We start from the raw sequence: 20,359 nt of genomic DNA, 5'->3' as shown, positions 1-20,359 counted from the left end.
GTATATAGGATGAGGCGTCCCCCAAACACCTGGCCGCAAAATTGGTTTTCAAATTAGTTTTCCAATCTTAAATACCTTTCATTTGAGCCACATAATGGCACGGTCGGCAAATGTTTTACACTTTGGGGGGTTTTTAGGGAAAGAGCGGTGCCCCAAATACATGGTTCCACAGTTGGATATTTGTATTCAACTCCCAAATACCTTTATTTGAGCCCCTTATTGCGATGGTGAGTAAATAATTGCTGTTTGTGGTCTATTTTGGGAAAGGGATTGACCCCTAGAAAATTGGTCACGATAGTGGGTATCAATTTCATATGAGCCCCACATTGACATGGTCGGTAAATATGCCCGATTTAGGGGTGTTTTGGGGAGTGGGGTGGTTCCCCAAACACTTAGCCCCCAAACACATAGCCTATCTATATACCCCATATTGGCATTGGCCTCGAAATAACATATCAAATTCATTTTCTAATCTCAAATACCTTTTATTTAAGCCCCCTATTGCAAATGTCAGCAAATATGTTCGGTTTGGGGTATTGGCCCCAAAAACTATTAATATCGAGCTCCACTGTCTTGAAGACCCAAATTGTCTTGCTGAGCAATTACGTCCTCTTTGGGGGTTTTTATGATGTTGGGACGACCCCTAGACAGTTGGTCCCGAATGTTGATATCCGATTCGTAGTCTACTCCCAACTCTACTACCTTCCATTTGAGACCCATATTTCCATTGTCGGCAAACATGACTGGTTTGGGGGATGGGGCGGCCACTCAGTAACTTGGTCTTCAAAATATATATCAGAGTCATGTCCTACTCTTAAAATACCTATTATTTGAGCTCCATATTGCAATGGTCAGCAAATACTTCCTATTTGGATGGTGTTATGGGGGTGTGGTCGCCCCATAGAAACTTTTTCGCGAAGATTGATATCAGATTCGTGCTTAACACCCATTTGACCTTTCATTTGAGCCCCATATTGATATGGTCGTAAAGTTGTCCCCTTTGGGGCATGTTTTTGATGAGGGGCGGCCCCCAAACACTTGGTCCCATATTTGGATATAAGATTCATATTTTACACTCAAATAGCTTTTATTTGAGCCTCATATTGCCATGGTCAGTAAATAAGTCATGTTTGGGGGGTGTTTTGGGGAGGGGTGGACCCCCAGAAACTTGGTCCCACATTTGGATATCAAATTCGTATTCTACTCGTAAATACCTTTCATTTGAATCCCATATTGCTATGGTGGGTATATAGGTCCGACAATTGGATATCAGACGTTTTTATACCCTCCACCATAAGATGGGGGGTATACTAATTTCGTCATTCTGTTTGTAACTAATCGAAATATTCGTCTGAGACCCCATAAAGTATATATATTCTTGATCGTCGCGACATTTTATGTCGATCTAGCCATGTCCGTCCGTCTGTCCGTCCGTCCGTCTGTCCGTCCGTCCGTCCGTCCGTCCGTCCGTCCGTCCGTCCGTCTGTCTGTCGAAAGCACGCTAACTTCCGAAGGAGTAAAGCTAGCCGCTTGAAATTTTGCAAAAATACTTCTTATTAGTGTAGGTCGGTTGGTATTGTAAATGGGCCATATCGGTCCATGTTTTGATATAGCTGCCATATAAACCGATCTTGGGTCTTGACTTCTTGAGCCTTTAGAGTGCGCAATTCTTATCCGATTGGAATGAAATTTTGCACGACGTGTTTTGCTATGATGTCCAACAACTGTGCCAAGTATAGTTCAAATCGGTCCATAACCTGATATAGCTGCCATATAAACCGATCTTGGGTCTTGACTTCTTGAGCCTTTAGCGTGCGCAATTCTTACCCGATCAGATTGAAATTTTGCACGACCTGTTTTGTTATGATATGCAACAACTGTGCCAAGTATGGTTCAAATCGGTCCATAACCTGATATAGCTGCCATATAAACCGATCTTGGGTCTTGACTTCTTGAGCCTCTAGAGTGCGCAATTCTTACCCGATCAGAATGGAATTTCGCACGGCGTGTTTTGTTATGATACCCAACAAGTGTGCCAAGTATGGTTTAAATCGATCCATAACCTGATATAGCTGCCATATAAACCGATCTTGGGTCTTGACTTCTTGAGCCTCTAGAGGGCACAGTTCTTATCCAATTTAAATGAATTTTTGCACAAAGTATTTGGTTATGATATCCAACAAATGTACCAAGTATGGTTGAAATCGGTCCATAACCTGATATAGCTGTCATATAAACAGATCTGGGGATTTGACTTCTTGAGCTTCTAGAGGGCGCAATTCCTATCCGATTTGGCTGAAATTTTGCATGACGTATTTTATTTTTACTTTCAACAACTGTGTCAAATAAGGTTCAAATCGGTTCATAACCTGATATAGCTGCCATATAAACCGATCTGGGATCTTGACTTCTTGACCCCTAGAGGTCGCAATTATTATCCGATATGCCTGAAATTTTGTACGACGGATTCTCTCATGACCATCAACAAACGTGTTTATTATTGTCTGAATCGGTCTATAGCCCAAAACAGATCCCATATAAATCGTTCTCTCTATTTTACTTCGTGTGCCCCAATGGGCGCAATTCTTATACGAATTGGCTGAAATTTTACACAGGTCTCCAACATATAATTTAATTGACCATATCTTAATATCGTTTTAATAGCAGAGCAACTCTTTTCTTATATCCTTTTTTGCCTAAGAAGAGATGCCGGAAAAAGGACTCGACAAATGCGATCCATGGTGGAGGGTATATAAGATTCGGCCCGGCCGAACTTAGCACGCTTTTACTTGTTTTATTTTAAATATCTTTCATTTAAGTCCCATATTGTCGTGATATATATATATATATATATATATATATATATATATATATATATATATATATATATATATATATATATATGTATATATATATATTGTAGGTTTTGGATACCAAGTTTTTGTTTTTAGGTTACTATACCTAGCTTCCTATAAAAGACCACAGGAGGCCACCGTATCGCAGAGAATAGCATGTCCGCCTATGACGCTGAACGCCTGGGTTCGTATCCTGGGTACCCCATCCCAAATTTGGTTACCAAGTTTTTGTTTTTAGGTTACAATAAAAGACCACAGGAGGCCACCGTATCACAGAGAATACCATGTGCGCCTATGACACTGAACGCCTGGGTTCGAATCCTGGCGAGACCATCAGAAAAATTGTAAGCGGTGATTTTCCCCTCCTAATGCCGGCAACATTTGTGAGGTACTATGCCATGTAAAACTTCTCCCCAAAGAGGTGTCGCACTGCGGTACGCCGTTCGGACTCGACTATAAAAAGGAGGCCCCTTATCATTGAGCTTAAACTTGAACAGGACTGCACTCATAGATATGTGAGAAGTTTGCCCCGGTTCCTTAGTGGAATGTTCATGGGAGAAATTTGCAATAAGAGACCACACAAAATTTCGCTTAAATCGCAGCACCCATCTCCGAGATCTGGCGTTTCTGAAAATTAGGGTAAGGGGGAGGGTCCGTTCCCCCTTCAGATATCGAAAAATATAGTACCCTATTTTCAACACGGGATCATTACGCACCATCTGTGAAAATTTCAAGAAAATCGGTTCAGCCGTTTTTGAGTCTATAAGGAACACACAAACAAACAAACTGACAAACAAACACAAATTGATTTTCATATATAAAAGAAGAAGATATGTGGTCTCATAACAATATTTGAGGTTGCACAAAAAAGAATTATAAGATTAATCAACCCCTTGCTTGGCAAGGACATTTACACGACACGCATAACAAAAAATTCCCACACTTCCTTGACATTCTCCAACTCATTTTTCATTAAAATACAATAAAAAAAATACAAAAAAATGAAGCCGTAAATTGTTGATTATAATGAGGTGTTCAACAACACTTTAAAAGGGGTCATTCAAAAAAAAAAAAAAAAAAAAATGAACTCCAACTGGTCATTGGTTTATTTACGAGATGTTCTTTAGACCAGGTTACATCATAACATTTAAATGGGCTTAATCAGTGCGTGTGAGTGTGTGCGTGTCAGTGGTAATAAAAACTTCTTCATGAATTTGAAAACCGTGTGCGGTGTGTGTGTGCTTGATTTCTCGATTTACCCCCTTGCCTTATGCTTTGCGAACATTACTCGTACCCACCAGTCCATATGTCTGTTCGTTTGTCTCTGTGTCTGTTTTAGCCACTGTTTCTGATGTTAGTTAATGATGAAGATTCGTTTTCAACTTTTTCAGGTTTATCACAAAGTGATGATGATGATGATGCTTGTTTTTGTTGTTGCCTGCTGCTGCCTTTGGTTTTTTTTTTCTTTGCGTCGTTCAAGGTCGACGCGTGCGCACCTCACTCTTGCATGCGTCTTCTTCTTCCCCATAAAATATATGAAAAAAAAAAACAAGCATTAACCACAACAACAAGAACAGCCAGTCAATGCTGTTGTGTTTTTTTTTGCTCCTCCATCTTCTATACATCTCGTTTAAGCATCTTTTTTTCTGTCTTATTTTAGCCAAACTTTAATCGCCTGACGCTTGTAGAAGCTGCGCATTTTAGCCACTATTCAGTGGATTTTTAGCCACCACACTAGTTAGTGGTGATGGTGCTTCTTCATTGTCTTTTATTTATTGGCTGTGGCTATGGCTATGGATGGCTCTGCCGATCGAGCTAGCAGCTAGCGTATAGGTCGCTTGATTAGTTGCAAATGAAAAAGACCGGCTAAAAAATTAATTTTTAGTCTTCTCAGCGTGTTCCGTGAAATTATCACGTTGATGTTAACAATAAATCCAAAGCATGTGGTTTTTGTTGTTTTTTTCTTTTTTTGTGTGGTGCTCTGCCTTCGATTCCAATTCATTCCATCAATGTATGAATCGTTTTTTTTGCCAATTTTATTTCATCTTCATTATTTTTTTTTTTTCGTTTTATTTGCATTGTTAGCCACCCATGGGTGTATTGGTTAGTCAAATTTTAAATAATTTCTTCAAATGAAACCAGTCTTCACACTTTTGATTTCATTTGATATTCGAAAAAAAAATCTTTACCATTTTTTTCTTCAAATTTGTTTCCAGCTTGGTTTGTGCCAGTGATCATGGCTTAGAATTAGAACTGAAATCAGCAGGAGGACGAGCAAAAACAGGTATCCGTTATCTGTTTACCTACTGGCTTCTGTGAATGTGTTCGTTTCATCTGTTCTGGAAATATGATTTTCAATATCTTGGAGTGGTCATTTGACATTTTTATTTGATAGAGATTTGAGAATTTATTTGGCATTGTATATGCTTGACAATGTGTTGACGCAGAATGTTGTGTAATAAAAACCCGATGGTGAAAGAAATTGCTTTAAGAAAGAACTGCAAGTTACCGATTGACTTCTTTAAACTTCCTTAAGCAAGCATATATTGCAAATTCTTTGGAGTCATTTGAACATTTCACTTGAAAATATCATAGATAATGTTTTTTTTTCAAATGTTGATTTAAAACAACAAGTTTTTCAATTATTTAGTATTTAGCATAAGGAAAACAAGTAAAAGAGTGCTAAGTTCGACCAGGCCGAATCTTTGCAATCCATCACCGTTAGTTGAAAAGCATAATTTTACTCCACGTACCAAATTTCTGCGAAACCGGGCAAAAATTAAAGTTTCTCGGAACCGAACAAGAATAATCGAGGGATCGGTTTATATGGGAGCTATATCAGTTTATAGACCGATTTTAACCACACTTAGCACGGCTATTGGAAAAAAACCACATGCTAAATTTAAATTTCTGTGAAAAATTTCAAGTGGCTAGATTTATGTGTTCGGCCGCTATCGCAATTTCGACATGGCTAGATCGACCCAAAATGTCCAGATGATCAAGAATATACTTGTTCTTTATGGGGTCGGCGATCAATATTTCAAGGTATTATAAACGGAATCATTAGGTTAGTATATGCTCCATCTCATGGTGTTGGGTATAAAGAACGTTTCTCGTTAGTCAAAGTAACTGATTGTACGACACTCAATGAACGAAATAATTGGTGGACAATTTAACGAAGTAAGGAAGGGTATATTGCATTAAGTGGTGGGCTTATAACTTAATACGAACAAAGTACAAAAAATCAATTTCTTTATGTTTATTTGTCCATATAGACTCAACAGTGACGTAAACGATGTTCTTGAAATTGTTGCAGTAAACAATGATTCTATGATGAAACAACGCATAGTGGGAAAAAATCGAAAAAAAACAAGTAAAAAGGCGTAAAGTTCGGCCTGGCCGAACTTTGGATATCCACCACATCGGGTCTATATGTAAAACACCTTTCATCAAAATCCGGTGAAAATTGCATACCTTATGTCCCATAGCAGTTATATCGAAATATGATCCGATTTGGGCCAAATATTAAGTACAAACATAGGTACAAGTCATTGTTCAATTGTGTATAACAAAATATTGGTCTTTTTAGTAGCTATATCTAAAAATGAACCGATCTGATCCATAAACGACGCAGATGTCGAAAAGCCTAACATAAGTCACTGTGTCAAATTTCTGTTAAATCGGATTATAAATGCGCCTTTTATGGACCCAAAACCTTAAATCGAGTGATAGGTCTATATGGCAGCTATATTCAAATCTGGCAAAATTGAAGAAGGATATCGAAGGGCCTAACGCAACTCACTGTCCCAAATTTGGGCGAAATCCGACAATATATGCGTCTTTTATGGCCCCAAAACCTTAAATCGAGTGATAGGTCTATATGGCAGCTATATTCAATTCTGAACCGATCGAGGCCAAATTGAAGAAGGATTTTAAAGGGCCTAACACAACTCACTGTCCCAAATGTCAGCAAAATCGGATAAGAAATTAGACTTTTATGGCCTAAGACCCTAAATTGGCGGATAGGTCTATATGGGGTCTATATCATGATATAGTCTGATATAGCCCATCTTCGAACTTAACCTGCAAAATCGGGAGATGGGTTTATATGGGAGCTGTATCAAGCTATTGATCGATTCAGACTATATTAGACACGTAAGATCCCAGATCGGTTTATATGGCAGATATATAAGGTTATGTACCGATTTGGGCCATACTTAGCACCGTTATTGGAAGTCATAACAAAACACCTCATGAACAAAACAAAATTTCAGCCAAATCGGATAAGAATTGCGCGCTCTATTGGCTCCAGAATTCAAGTCCCAACATCAGTTTATATGGCAGGTATATCAAAATATGGACCGATTTGGCCCATTGACAATCCCAACTGACCTACACTAATAAAAAGTATGTTAGCTGTTTTTGCAAAAACTACTGCTGTCCCATGTCTGATGTCTGAAGCGTTGTTTGAAGCTTCGAATTGCTCCTTCGGTGGAAGGAATGTTACTGTAAATTTTTCAGATATAAGTGCTTTCGCTTACCTAGAAGCAAATGCATTTTGCACTCCTTATCGAAGCCTATTTTTATACCCTACACCACCACTGTGGTACAGGATATTATAAGTATGTGCATTTGTTTGCAACGCTAAGAAGGAGAAGATAAGTATACCGATCGACTCAGAATCACTTTGTGATTCGATTTAGCCATGTCCGTCTGTAAGTTCATATATTCTTGTAATCAAAGTGCAGGTCGTGTTTGTTACCCAACCATCACGAAATTTAGCATAAGATATTTCGCGTGACGTCTTAATATGTGTGCGAAATTTAATCTAAATCGGTTCAGATTTAGATATAGGTCCCATATATAACTTTCATCCGATTTGACCTTTGAGCTACAATTTTGGTCCGATATCTACAAAATTTTTCATGAGATGTTTTAATTGACATCCCAATATGTGTGCAAAATTTCATCAAAATCGAATCAAACTCCCGTATATATATTTTATGCGTTTCGACTTTTAAGGCTGTAGAAGCCACAATTTTCGTACCATCGTAAGAAAATCGTACGAGATTCTATTCGATATTTCAATAGGTATACAAAATTAAAGACTGACTAGATTTGGATAAAAGTGGTGGTGTAGGGTATTATATAGTCGGCACCGCCCGACTTTTGCCTTTCCTTACTGGTTTTATATTAGAAAAATATTTCCACCACCTTTAAAACAGAAGGGCAGTCTCCAAAGTTAAGTTATGTTTGTTGCCATGCCAAACACGAAACAAGCAGTTGTTGGATATTCAAAATTCTCTCCGTCATCCCAGTTAAGATCTAAATTTGTTGTTATAATTTAAGAATACATACCAAATGTTATTGAAATTTTCTACTTTATTTCAGCAGGGTTTCAATGGGGTGGCGGCCAAATTGATTCGTTGAATGACTCATTCAGTTTTTGTGTCAAAAAAATAGTAAATATTAAAATTTGAATGCAATACTGTTATATGACAACTTGATCTTGTTTGTGTTTGATTCAAATTCATTTAATAGACCGATTTATTGCACACAAATAACGGGCATAGGCAATTAATTAGCATAAGAAAGAATGTTTAATGACATATAGATTATTGTAGCAAAATAAAATAATTATTGCATCCAAATTCTATTTGATATATGATAATTTCTCCCATAGCAAATTTTACTATATAAGCTGCAATGTTGAATGCATCAGCCATCCACAAAGTTATCAACCAACAAAGGAACAACAATCACACCATGAAATTCCTCATTGTATTAGCTGCCCTCTGCGCCATTGCCTTGGCTGCACCTCGTCCTGATGCTGAAATCGTTAAGCAAGACAGTGATGTAGGACCCGAAAGTTTCGAATATGCCTATGAAACCTCTGATGGTACCAAACACAACGAAGGTGGCCAACTTAAGGATGCCGGTACTGAACATGAAGCCATTGTTGTTCACGGATCATACTCGTGGGTGGATGAGAAGACTGGTGAACACTTCACCGTTGAATATGTCGCTGATGAGAACGGTTTCCAACCCAAAGGTGCTCATATCCCAGTTGCCTAAGTTAACGAATCATAAATTAAAGTCTAATAAAATTGAACATAAACCAACATTAAGTGTTTGGAATATATCTGAGGAAGAGGTTAAGAACACAGTGATGGATTAGCCAGAACTTTAATAATAATTATAAGTGCAAGCACATTGAATTCGGCTGGGTTAAATCACATTTATGGTGACCCATAGATCGCGTTATAAAGGGTAGTGGGAGATCATAAAAACAAATCCTGTAAATGTACATTCATAGAAAAAAGTTGGCTGAAAATAGCAAACACTGTCTGCTGAATATTAATAGTTAATTTTACTGCTATTATAGCAGCAGTTTTGTTTTTACAGCAGTAGTTCTGCAATTTCAGAGCCGCAGACTGACTGCTGAATAATCTGTTGTTTGCTGAAAATGAACAATGAAGGGGACGTTAGAAGAAAAAGTAAAATACAAATGTAAATTTGTGTTTCAGTGGATGTTTATAATCACCACTGAATGTATTCAATCTTTTCATAATCCTATTTCTTTAAATTTAGAAAAAAAATGCCGTGCCAGTCAAGTGCATATTAGTAGAGAAATAACAAAAAATGCGAGCGAGCTCAGCCACATTTCGAAATGTATACCAATGGCAAACATAAAATCATGTATGACAATTAATTTTTCGGCAGATTTGCGTACTTTAAACAGCAGATTTTGTTTGTTGATTAAGCTGACTGAAATGTTTGCTAATACAGCAGCCATATGTTTGCTAAAACAGCAGTAATGTATGTTATCCCATTTTCAGCAGACAAAAACTGATGTTTTAGCAAACATTTTTGTTTTTTTGAATATCAATTTTGGTTATGTGTATGTATAAGAATAGCTTCCTGTTGGTTTTCAGGAAATCGAATCTACATAGAGAGCTATATCGCACCGTTTCTGGCCAAACTCATCATGGAAAATATGACTGCAATTTTAGGTTAAAAATTCTCTAGGAGGTTAAAAAGTCAAAGAGGGATATCAGTTTATATGGAGCCTACATCAGGTAAATGTTTGATTCAGACCAAGCTCGACATGAATGTTGGAGGTCGCCGGGGACACTTCGCCCTGAATGCGGATATCGAATTCGTGCCATTGTAGCCCATGACGCTGAACGCGGTCGAATCCTGGCGAGAACATCGGACAAAGCGGCGGTTATCCCCATTTAATGTTTGCGAGATTTGCGAGGCATGGTCATTCAAAAAATGTTCCCCAAAGAGGTGTCGCACTGCGTGACGCCGTTCGGACTCGGCTGTAAAAAGGTCCCTTATCATTGAGTTTAAACTTGAATCGTAAAGCACTCATTGATGAGTGAGAAGTTTTCCCCTGCTCGGTTCCTAGTGTTTTTGAAAATTAGAGTAATGAGAAGTGGTCTTTAGGGGAGGGATGGCACCTCAAAAATTTCGACTCAAATATGGATATCAAATTCGTGCTGTACTTCCAAATCCCTTTAATTTGAGCCCCATATTGCCATGGTCGGTAAACTTGAACCGTTTGTGGGGTGTTTTGTGGTTGGGGCGGCCACCGGCACTTTGCACTGAAACTAGATATCAAATTCGTTCTTTATTCCCAACGAAAAGTATAGTTTGGGGGGGGGGGTGCTTTAAGGCGTACCCCAAAAAACTTGGCTACAAAATTGGATATCAAATTCGTTTTCTACTATCAAATACCTTTCATTTGAGCCCCATATTGAAATGAACGTCCAATATGTCTGTTTGGGGGAGTTTTGGGGTTGGGGCGGCCCGATGGGTACTTAGACTCAAATTTTAATACCATATTCGTATTATAATCTCTAATACCTTTCATTTGATATCTATATTGTCCCGAACGGTCCACTTTTGATGTTGGGTTGTGGTTTTGGCATAAGGAGGAAGGTCCGTCTCCAGTCCGATATCGAAAAATTATATAGCCTATGTTTCCTTTCAGACAAACCTACACTATATGCGAAAATTTTGAGAAAATTGGTTCTGCCGTTTTTCAGTGCATACGGAACAAACAAACCGAGTCCCATATATCCGCGATTGGTTAATGTGCCCATTTTGGACGTTTTTGTGGGGGTGGAGTGATCCCCCATGACATGAATTTGTATGCCAGATTCGTTATTGACGCCCGCATACTTTTCATTTGATACCCATATTGTCCTTATCGGTCCACTTTTGATTTTGGTATAACGGTGGAGGATCTGCCCCCTTCCGTTATCCATAAATTATTATAAAGTCTATTCCTAGTTCCTGGCCATATTCGTAATCTACTCCCGCATACCTTTCATTTGAGTCCCATATTGTCATGGTCGTCAAATAAATCTATTTTAAGGGGTTTTGGGGCTGGGCCGTCCTCCCAGGTACTTGGACCCAAATTTTGTTATGAAATTTGTACTCTACTCTTCAATACCTTTCATTTGAATCTCGTATTGTCCCAATCGGTCCACTTATATTTTTGGGTAGTACTTTTGGGGTATGGGGCGAGGATCTGACCCCTCCTGATATCCAAAAATTATATAGCCTATGGCTCCTTCCAGACCAATCTACACAATCTGTGAAAATTTCAAGGTAATCGGTACAGCCATTTTTGGGTCTATACGGAACAAACAAACAAACACAAATGGAATTTTATATATAAGAATAGTTTTCGGCAAATCGGTTTGGGAAAAAAGATAGGACAGACACAATATTTAACATAAAAAATAATATTGAAAGGATATATATATTGTTTATACCCACCACCGATGTGTATATAAGGGGTATATACATTTTGTCATTCCGTTTGCAATACACTGAAACATCCATTTCCAACCCTAAAATAAATCACGCTATAGTCTTTAAGATAGAGATATTGAGCTGAAACTTTGAGCAGATTCTTTTATTGGTATAGCCCCCATATAGAGAGGTTCGCCGATTTAGGGTCTTAGGCCCATAAAAGCCACATTTATTATCCGATTTTGCTTAAATTTGGGACAGTGAGTTGTGTTAGGCCCTTCGACATCCTTCTTCAATTTGGCACAGATCGGTCCAGATTTGGATATAGCTGCCATATAAACCGATCCGCCGGTTTAGTGTCTTAGGCCCATAAAACACGCATTTACTGTCCGATTTTGCCAAAATTTGGAATAGTGAGATGTGTTGGACCCTTCGACATCCTTCTTCAATGTGGCTCAGATGGGTCCAGATTTGGATATAGCTGCCATATGGACCGATCTCTCGATTTAAGGTTTTGGGCCCATAAAAGACGCATTTATTGTCCGATGTCGCCGAAATTTGGGACAGCGAGTTATGTTAAGCCCCACGACATACTTTTGCAATATGGCAAAGTTCGGTCCAGATTTGAATATAGCTGCCATATAAACCAATCCGCCGGTTTAGGGTCTTAGGCCCATAAAAGGCGCATTTACTGTCCGATTTTGCCAAAATTTGGAATAGTGAGTTGTGTTGGGCCCTTCGACATCCTTCTTCAATTTGGCTCAGATGGATCCAGATTTGGATACAGCTGTCATATAGACCGATCTCTCGATTTAAGGTTTTGGGCCCATAATAAGCGCATTTATTGTCCGATTTTGCAAAGATTTGGGTCAGTGAGTTGTGCTAGGCCCTTCGACCTCCTTCCTCAATTTGGCCCACATCGGTAAAGATTTTGGATATAGCTGTCATATAGACCGATCCGCCGATTTAGGGCCTTAGGCCCACAAAAGCCACATTTTTATCCGATTTTCCTGAAATTTTGGGCAGTGAGTTGTGTTAGGCTCTTCAACATCCTTTTTCCAGATCGGTACAGATTTGCATATAGCTGCCATATAGACCGATCTCCCGATTTAAGGTTTTGGGACCATAAAAAGTCGCATTTATAATTCGATTTCGCCGATATTTGGGACGCTTCGACGCTTTCCTGCAACTTGACCCAAATCGGTCGAGATTTGGATATAGCTCCCATATAGACCGATATATCGATTTGAAGCCTTGGCCCCATAAAATGCGTATTTATAGTCCGATTTCACTGAAATTTGACACAGTGACTTATGTTAGGCTTTTCGATATCCGTAACGTATATGGTTCAGATCGGTTTATTTTTAGACATAGCAATATTTTGTTATGCACAATTAAACAATGACTTGTACTTAGTAGTAGTTGGTCCAAATTGGAACATATTTCGATATAACTGCTATGGGACATAGGGTATGCCATTTTCACTGGATTTTGATGAAATGTGGTTACATATATACCCGAGGTGGTAGGCATCTAAAGGCCGAACTTAACGCCTTTTTACTTGTTCTGAATTGTATGTGATTTTTTTGAAAAAATTTCCTATGGCTCTTAAAAAGTCTCCCTATATATGGTATATCTGTTTTGTTGATATTTTCAGTTACACTGCTGCACGCCTTTACACTGCATTCGACGACAAGCAGATATGACTCGACTATAAAATTGAAGGAGTTGCCGGTAAACTTGAACCGATTGGTGTTTTGGGGCTGAGGCGGGCACCGACACTTTGCACTGAAAATAGATTCAAATTCGTTCTTTATTCCCAACGGAAATGAAGTTCAGTTTAGGGGGTGCTTTAGGGCGTACCCCAAAAAACTTGGCTCCAAAATTTGATATCAAATTCGTTTTCTATTTTCAAATACTTTTCATTTGAGAGGAAAAGCGCCACCTAGACGTGAACGCAAATTTTAATGTCATATTCGTAATCTATTCCCAAATACATTTCATTTGAGTTCCATATAGCCATTGTCGGCTAATATGTCCATTTGAGGGTATTTGGGGATGGGCGACCTCCCTTTACTTGGACCTAATGTTTTATGCCATATTTATAATCTACTGCCTAATACTTTTCATTTGAGCCCGTATTGACATTAACTTCGAATATATCTGTTTAGAAGAGTTTTGGGGTTGGGGAGGCCCGGTATGCCATTTTCACTGGATTTTGATGAAATGTGGTTACATATATACCTGAGGTGGTAGGCATCTAAAGTTCGGCCCGGCCGAACTTAACGTCTTTTTACATGTTCTGAATTGTATGTGATTTTTTTGAAAAATTTCCTATGGCTCTTAAAAAGTCACCCTATATATGGAATATCTGTTTTGTTGATACTTTCAGTTACACTGCTGCACGCCTTTACACTGCATTCGACGACAAGCAGATATGACTCGACTATAAAATTGAAGGACTTGTCATTGTGCCTTTGAAATGAGAGAAGTTCCTTGAACGTCTTAAGCATAGATTATTTTTTATCCCTTGGCGTGTTGAGTTTTAATATAGACTATAAATTATTTAAATGTTGCCTCTATATACTGTGATTTCCGAACTTGATACATTTGTATTACAATTATGGACTAATATTAATTTGACTGTTCTGTCCATATACACATTGCGGAGCATCCGTGGTGGTGGGTAGAAAACTTATGACAAATATGTTGGTTTTACTAAACATACCTTCAATCTAGTTTAAATTTTAGCCAAACTATTAGGATTTCTAAATACTTGAAATAAAATCTTAATCATAGATATAGTCTTTGTTGTTATAACAACAACTCTGCATCTCTTTAATTATAAGCCGGGTGTCATTTGTTGTGGCTTAAATGCATGTTTTCTTCAACACTTTTGACAACGCCCTATTGCAAATTAATCTGATCATTTATGGCTACAATATATAACCAATAGTTTCAAACAATCAAAACATGTTCCAAAATTCTTCTTCAATATACACAACACCATACAAACAAACAGAAAAACAGAACATTCGCTGGTTATCCGGCATTTCCAGCGACACCAGAAATATTTCAATGTCAATTAATATTGCAAATATCAAAATTTGCATGCAGCGCATTTAAACGCAAGCTTAATTGCTTTTTTTTTGTATTCTGGTCTAAATTCACTAAAATATAAGGCATTAAAAACAAACAAAAACAATGGATACCATCGATATTTTAGCATAAGAAAGAATTTTTTTTATTTTATTTTTTAAAATATATTGCAATCAAATTAACAGTGCTCTCATTCTCATTTGATAAATGACAATTTCTCCCTAAGTCAATTTCACTATAAAAGCTAGAATGTCTTGGATCTCCGGCATCCACAAAGTTATCAACTATCAAAGGAACAACAAACTCAACATGAAATTCCTCATCGTATTAGCTGCCCTCTGCGCCGTTGCCTTGGCTGTACCTCGTCCTGATGCTGAAATCGTTAAGCAAGACAGTGATGTAGGACCCGAAAGTTTCGAATATGCCTATGAAACCTCTGATGGTACCAAACACAACGAAGGTGGCCAACTTAAGGATGCCGGTACTGATCATGAAGCCATTGTTGTTCACGGATCATACTCGTGGGTGGATGAGAAGACCGGTGAACACTTCACCGTCGAATATGTCGCTGATGAGAACGGTTTCCAACCCAAAGGTGCCCATATTCCAGTTGCCTAAATCCACACCAGAATAAAAAGTTAAATTAAATCGAATGTGAAATAAATCGAATGTGAAATAAAATTTTAAATAATTAAAAAAAAAACTGATTAGATGATTTACTGACAAGGTGAACCCATTAAATTTTTTCATATATTACGCGTAGTTTCTTCAACCAGAAGGAAGTGCCATTTTCTTAATAATAACATCTACTACAATCTCCAATATCCATGTATGGTCTGAATCGGGTCCACAGTTCTCGATTTTATTTCTTGACCTCCTCGAAGACAAGTGGCATACATGGTGGAGAGTATACGAGTATAAGATTCGGCACGGCCGATCTTATCACATTTTTACTTTTTGTTATACCCTGCACCGAAGAATGGGGGTACATTAATTTTGTCATTCCGTTTGCAATACATCGAAGATTCCATTTCCGACCCTACAAATTACATACATTCTTGATCGTCGCAAAAATCGTAAACGATGTAGACATGTCCGTCCGTCTGTCTATAGAGATATTGAGCTGAAACTTTGCACAGATAATTTTGTTGTCCATAGAAGGTGGGGGTATATCTATGGGCTATATAAGGCCTTAGACCCATTAAAGCCACATTTGTTAACCGATTTCGCTGAAATTCGGAACAGTAAGTTGCGTTGGGCCCCTCGACATTCGAGTTCAATAAGGTTCAGATTGGTATTTATTTGGAGATAGCTGTCATATATACCGATCTCCCGACCTAAGGTATTGGTTCTATAAAATTCGCATTTATTATCCGATTTCTCTGAATTTGATACAATAAACTGCTATAGGCCTTTCGACATTTGAATAGAGTATGGCAACGATCGGACTATATGTGGATGTAGCTGTCATATGTACCGATCTATCTAAAGCCCGTAAAAAGAGCATTTATTATACCATCCACCATAGGATGGGGGTATACTAATTTCGTCATTCTGTTTGTAACTCCTCCAAATATTCGTCTAAGACCCCATTAAGTATATATATTCTTGATCGTCATGTCATTTTAAGTCGAACTAGCCATGTCCGTCCGTCCATCCGTTCGTCCATCCGTCCGTCCATCCGTCCGTCCATCCGTCCGTCCATACGTCCGTCCATCCGTCCGTCCATCCGTCCGTCCATCCGTCCGTCCATCCATCCGTCCATCCGTCCATCCGTCCATCCGTCCATCCGTCCGTCCATCCGTCCGTTCATCCGTCCGTCCGTTCATCCGTCCGTCCGTCCGTTTGTTTGTCGAGAGCACGCTAACTTTCGAAGGAGTAAAGCTAGCTGCTTGAAATTTTGCACAAATACTTCCCATTAGTGTAGGTCGGTTGGGATTGTAAATGGGTCATATCGGTCCATGTTTTGATATAGCTGCCATATAAACCGATCTTGGGTCTTGACTTCTTGAGCCTCTATAGGGCGCAATTCTTATCCGATTGGAATGAAATTTTGTACGACGTGTTTCTATATGACTTCCAACAACTGTTCTAAGTTACGTTCAAATCGGTTCATAACCTGATATAGCTGCCATATAAATCGATCTGGGGACTTGACTTCTTGAGCTCCTGGAGGGCGCAATTCTTATCCGATTTGGCTGAAAATCCATGACGTATTTTATTGTGACATTTAATAACTGTGCCAAATAAGGTTCAAATCGGTTTATGACCTGATATAGCTGCCATATAAATCGATCTGGGATCTTGACTACTTGATCCTCTAGAGGTCGCAATTGTTATCCGATTTGCCTGGAATCTTGTACGGCGGATCCTCGCATGACCATACGTGTTTGTTAAGGTCTGAATAGGTCGATAGCCTGATACAGCTCCCATATAAATCGATTTCTCTATTTTACTTTTTGAGCCCCCAAAGGGCTCAATTCTTATTCGACTTGGTTGACATTTAACACAGGTCTCCAACATATAATTTAACTATGGTCCGAATCGGACCATATCTTGATATCGCTCTAACAGCAGAGAAAATATTTTCTTTTCTCCTTTTTTGCCTAAGAAGAGATGCTGGGAAAAGAACTCGACAAATGCGATCCATGGTGGAGTGTATATAAGATTCGGCCAGGCCGAACTTAGCACGCTTTTACTTGTTACTAATACTATATAGTTACCAATAACATATATAGTTACCAATAAAAATGTGAGCCCTTTTCTCTAAGTGTTTTTTTTTTTTTTTTTTTTTTTTTTGGGAGTATACCTCCTTTGCTTGTACGTATTTTACTGAAAATACAAGCATGTAATTTCTATATCTCAAGTTTTATTTTTAAGTCACTGGCATTTCGATAATTTGTCAAGCATTTCAAAAGATGCTGGTCCTTGACTGGGTAGCCATGGGAGTAATTCGATGGAACAACTCATTCCAAATTATTGCCTTTTATGGCTTCATAGTTGATCTTTCGAATGACAATTAATATTTATTGCCATCAAACAAAAGTGCGTAGGTAAGTGCCAATGCATTATTTCTCTGAAAAAAGTCACATCAAACATCGAATTGAAATGGACAATAAAACAGTGTTCCCCGTCAGAGTGTATGAACAAATCGGAATACAATAGAAGACTCCATTGGATTAGCCCAGAGACACGCATCAGAGTATAGTAGATGCACTTTAACATTTAATAAAAAGCTTTTTTGCTCTTGCCTGGGTGGAGTATTGCGGGTGTAGGAGGAAGAAATGCAGAAGATCTTGAAACTGTGTTGATGTTGCCATAGCCAAACCACATTGGCTATGCAGAAATCTCTTCTTTGCGAAAGGGGAAGAGGGCTGACCGGTAATGGAGATAATAAATAAATATGCAATCAAAGTTTAACTGGTTTTCGTGACACTCATAACCGACATTCCAAAAACCAGCATTGACGTTAGTAACACTGTTGCAGTATTGAGTACGTACGGCGTCCAATGTATGGACAATGGATTGCTTGGTAACAGAATATAGCTAAAAGAGTAGAAACATTTTATACAATACCAAAAACGAAACACAAAGTTTGTATTTATTTCAAACTCGTTTACTAAAAGTTGTTTCAAACAATCGCAAAAATATTAAAAACGAATCATACATATGCATATAGAGGCGCAAACACCAACCATTGCACTTGTATGACAACTAAAAATCGCAACATTGAATCAAAGATTAAGTCAATCATGATAGGAGGAGGATCATTTGTTGGATCTGTCTGAACATAATTTGTGCGTGCCATGTCGTTGAAAATTGTCCTCAATGGGTAGTTGTGGTTATTATCTAGTTAGGAACCCATCTGCGAATTGCAAATTTTGCCCATGAACATTTGACTAAGGAACAGGGACAAACTTCTCACATATCAATGAGTGCAGTCCGATTCAAGTTTAAGCTCAATGATAAGGGGTCTCCTTTTTGCGACACCTCTTCGGAGAGAACTTTTACCTCACAAATGTTGCCAGCATTAGGAGGGGAAAACCACCGCTGAAACTTTTTTCTGATGGTCTCGCCAGGATTCGAACTCAGGCGATCAGCGTCATAGGCGGGCATGCTAACCTCTGCGCTATGGTGGCCTCCACCAATCCAATCTAAGATGGTTTTAAATATTAGACAAATTGCAAATTTTGCCCATGAACATTCCACTAAGGAACAGAGGCAGTATGCCACAATTTCAAAAAATACTTCTAAACTTATTTATGGAGTCCACCGTGAGGCAGCTACAAAATAAGTTCCCTTATTATTGAGCTAAAACTTGAATCGGACCTGACCACACACATCTTGTAAGAGGAAAGTGTCCCCCTTTCCTTTATGGTATGTTCTTTTGATAATTTCCATTTGACATACTTATATGTGGGCTGATGTTGACCATATTGTTACTCCCAACCGCTACATTACACACTTGTTAAATAGTTTTACTGCCTGACTCACTAACTTTTTGTCACTGAAATCGAGCGGTTCTCGTTCTCTCTTATGTCAAACCAGCTGATTTCATTAACGAAAAACACGTGTTTGAGTGAGTCGAGTCACTCACTTGTGTCACACAAAGTTAGTGGGACAGGAAGTTCGAGTTCGAGAAAGCTTTGAACTTAAGCATTGAAAGTTAATGTTGTAAAGCTGAACAATATTCTGCTGAAATCCTCGAAAGATAATTAAGTCCACGGAATGTGAGGATTTAAACTGAAGAAGTTAAACCAGTTTTTATACCCTTCACCATTGGATGGGGTTATACTAATTTCTTCATTGTGATTGTAACTCCATGAAAGAAAATATATTTTTGATCGTCATGACATTTTAAGTCGATCTAGCCATGTCCGTCCGTCCGTTAGTCTGTCCATCCGTCTGTTCGTCTGGCTGTCCGTCCGTCTGTCCGTCCGTCCGTCGGTCTGTCTGTCGAAAGCACGCTAACTTTCGAACGAGTAAAGCTAGCCGCTTGAAATTTTTCACAAATACTTTCCATTAGTGTAGGTCGGTTGGTATTGTAAATGGGCCAAATTGGTCCATGTTTTGATATAGCTGCCATATAAACCGATCTTAGATCTTGGCTTCTTGAGCCTCTAGAGGGCGCAATTCTCGTCCGATTTGACTGAAATTTTGCACGTGGTGTTTTGGTATCACTTCCAACAATTGCGCTATGTATGGTTCAAATCGGTCAATGTTTTGATATAGCTGCCATATAAACCGATCTTGGGTCTTGACTTCTTGAGCCTCTAGAGGGCGCAATTCTAGTCCGATTTGACTGTAGTTTTGCATGTTGTGTTTTGGCATCACTTTCAATAACTGTGGTAAGTATAACTCAAATCGGTTCATAATCTGGTGTAGCTGTCATATAAACCGATCTTGGATCTTGACTTTTTGAACCAATAGAGCGCGCAATTCTCATCCGATTTGGCTGAAATATTGCATGTGGTGTTTTGTTATGACTTCCAATAACTGTAGTAAGTGTGGCGTAAATCGGTATAGAACCTCATACAGCTGCCATATAAACCGATCTGGGATCTTTACTTCTTGAGCCTCTAGAGAAGGCAATTCTCGTCCGATTTGGCTGAAATTTTATACAACGGCTTCTCTCA

The 20,359-nt window shown here is 38.6% G+C and overlaps 2 protein-coding genes across 2 annotated transcripts; both read left to right on the top strand.

The window, feature by feature from the left end:
* Positions 1-8,602: 8,602 nt before the first annotated feature.
* On the top strand, positions 8,603-8,935 carry LOC106089031 (larval cuticle protein 65Ab1-like). The gene has a single exon (XM_013254775.2). The coding sequence runs from the start codon at positions 8,622-8,624 to the stop codon at positions 8,928-8,930; it is 309 nt and encodes a 102-aa protein (XP_013110229.1). The 5' UTR covers positions 8,603-8,621; the 3' UTR covers positions 8,931-8,935.
* Positions 8,936-15,006: 6,071 nt separating this feature from the next.
* Positions 15,007-15,341, top strand: LOC131994102 (larval cuticle protein 65Ab1-like). The gene has a single exon (XM_059360399.1). It carries the CDS (start codon positions 15,033-15,035, stop codon positions 15,339-15,341), a length of 309 nt encoding a protein of 102 aa, XP_059216382.1. The 5' UTR covers positions 15,007-15,032.
* Positions 15,342-20,359: the final 5,018 nt, after the last annotated feature.

Source organism: Stomoxys calcitrans, chromosome 1 (assembly GCF_963082655.1).
Source record: "Stomoxys calcitrans chromosome 1, idStoCalc2.1, whole genome shotgun sequence".
Lineage (NCBI taxonomy): Eukaryota > Metazoa > Arthropoda > Insecta > Diptera > Muscidae > Stomoxys > Stomoxys calcitrans.
The sequence above is the reverse complement of the archived record's forward strand: the minus strand, read 5'-3'. Positions and strand labels throughout refer to the sequence as shown.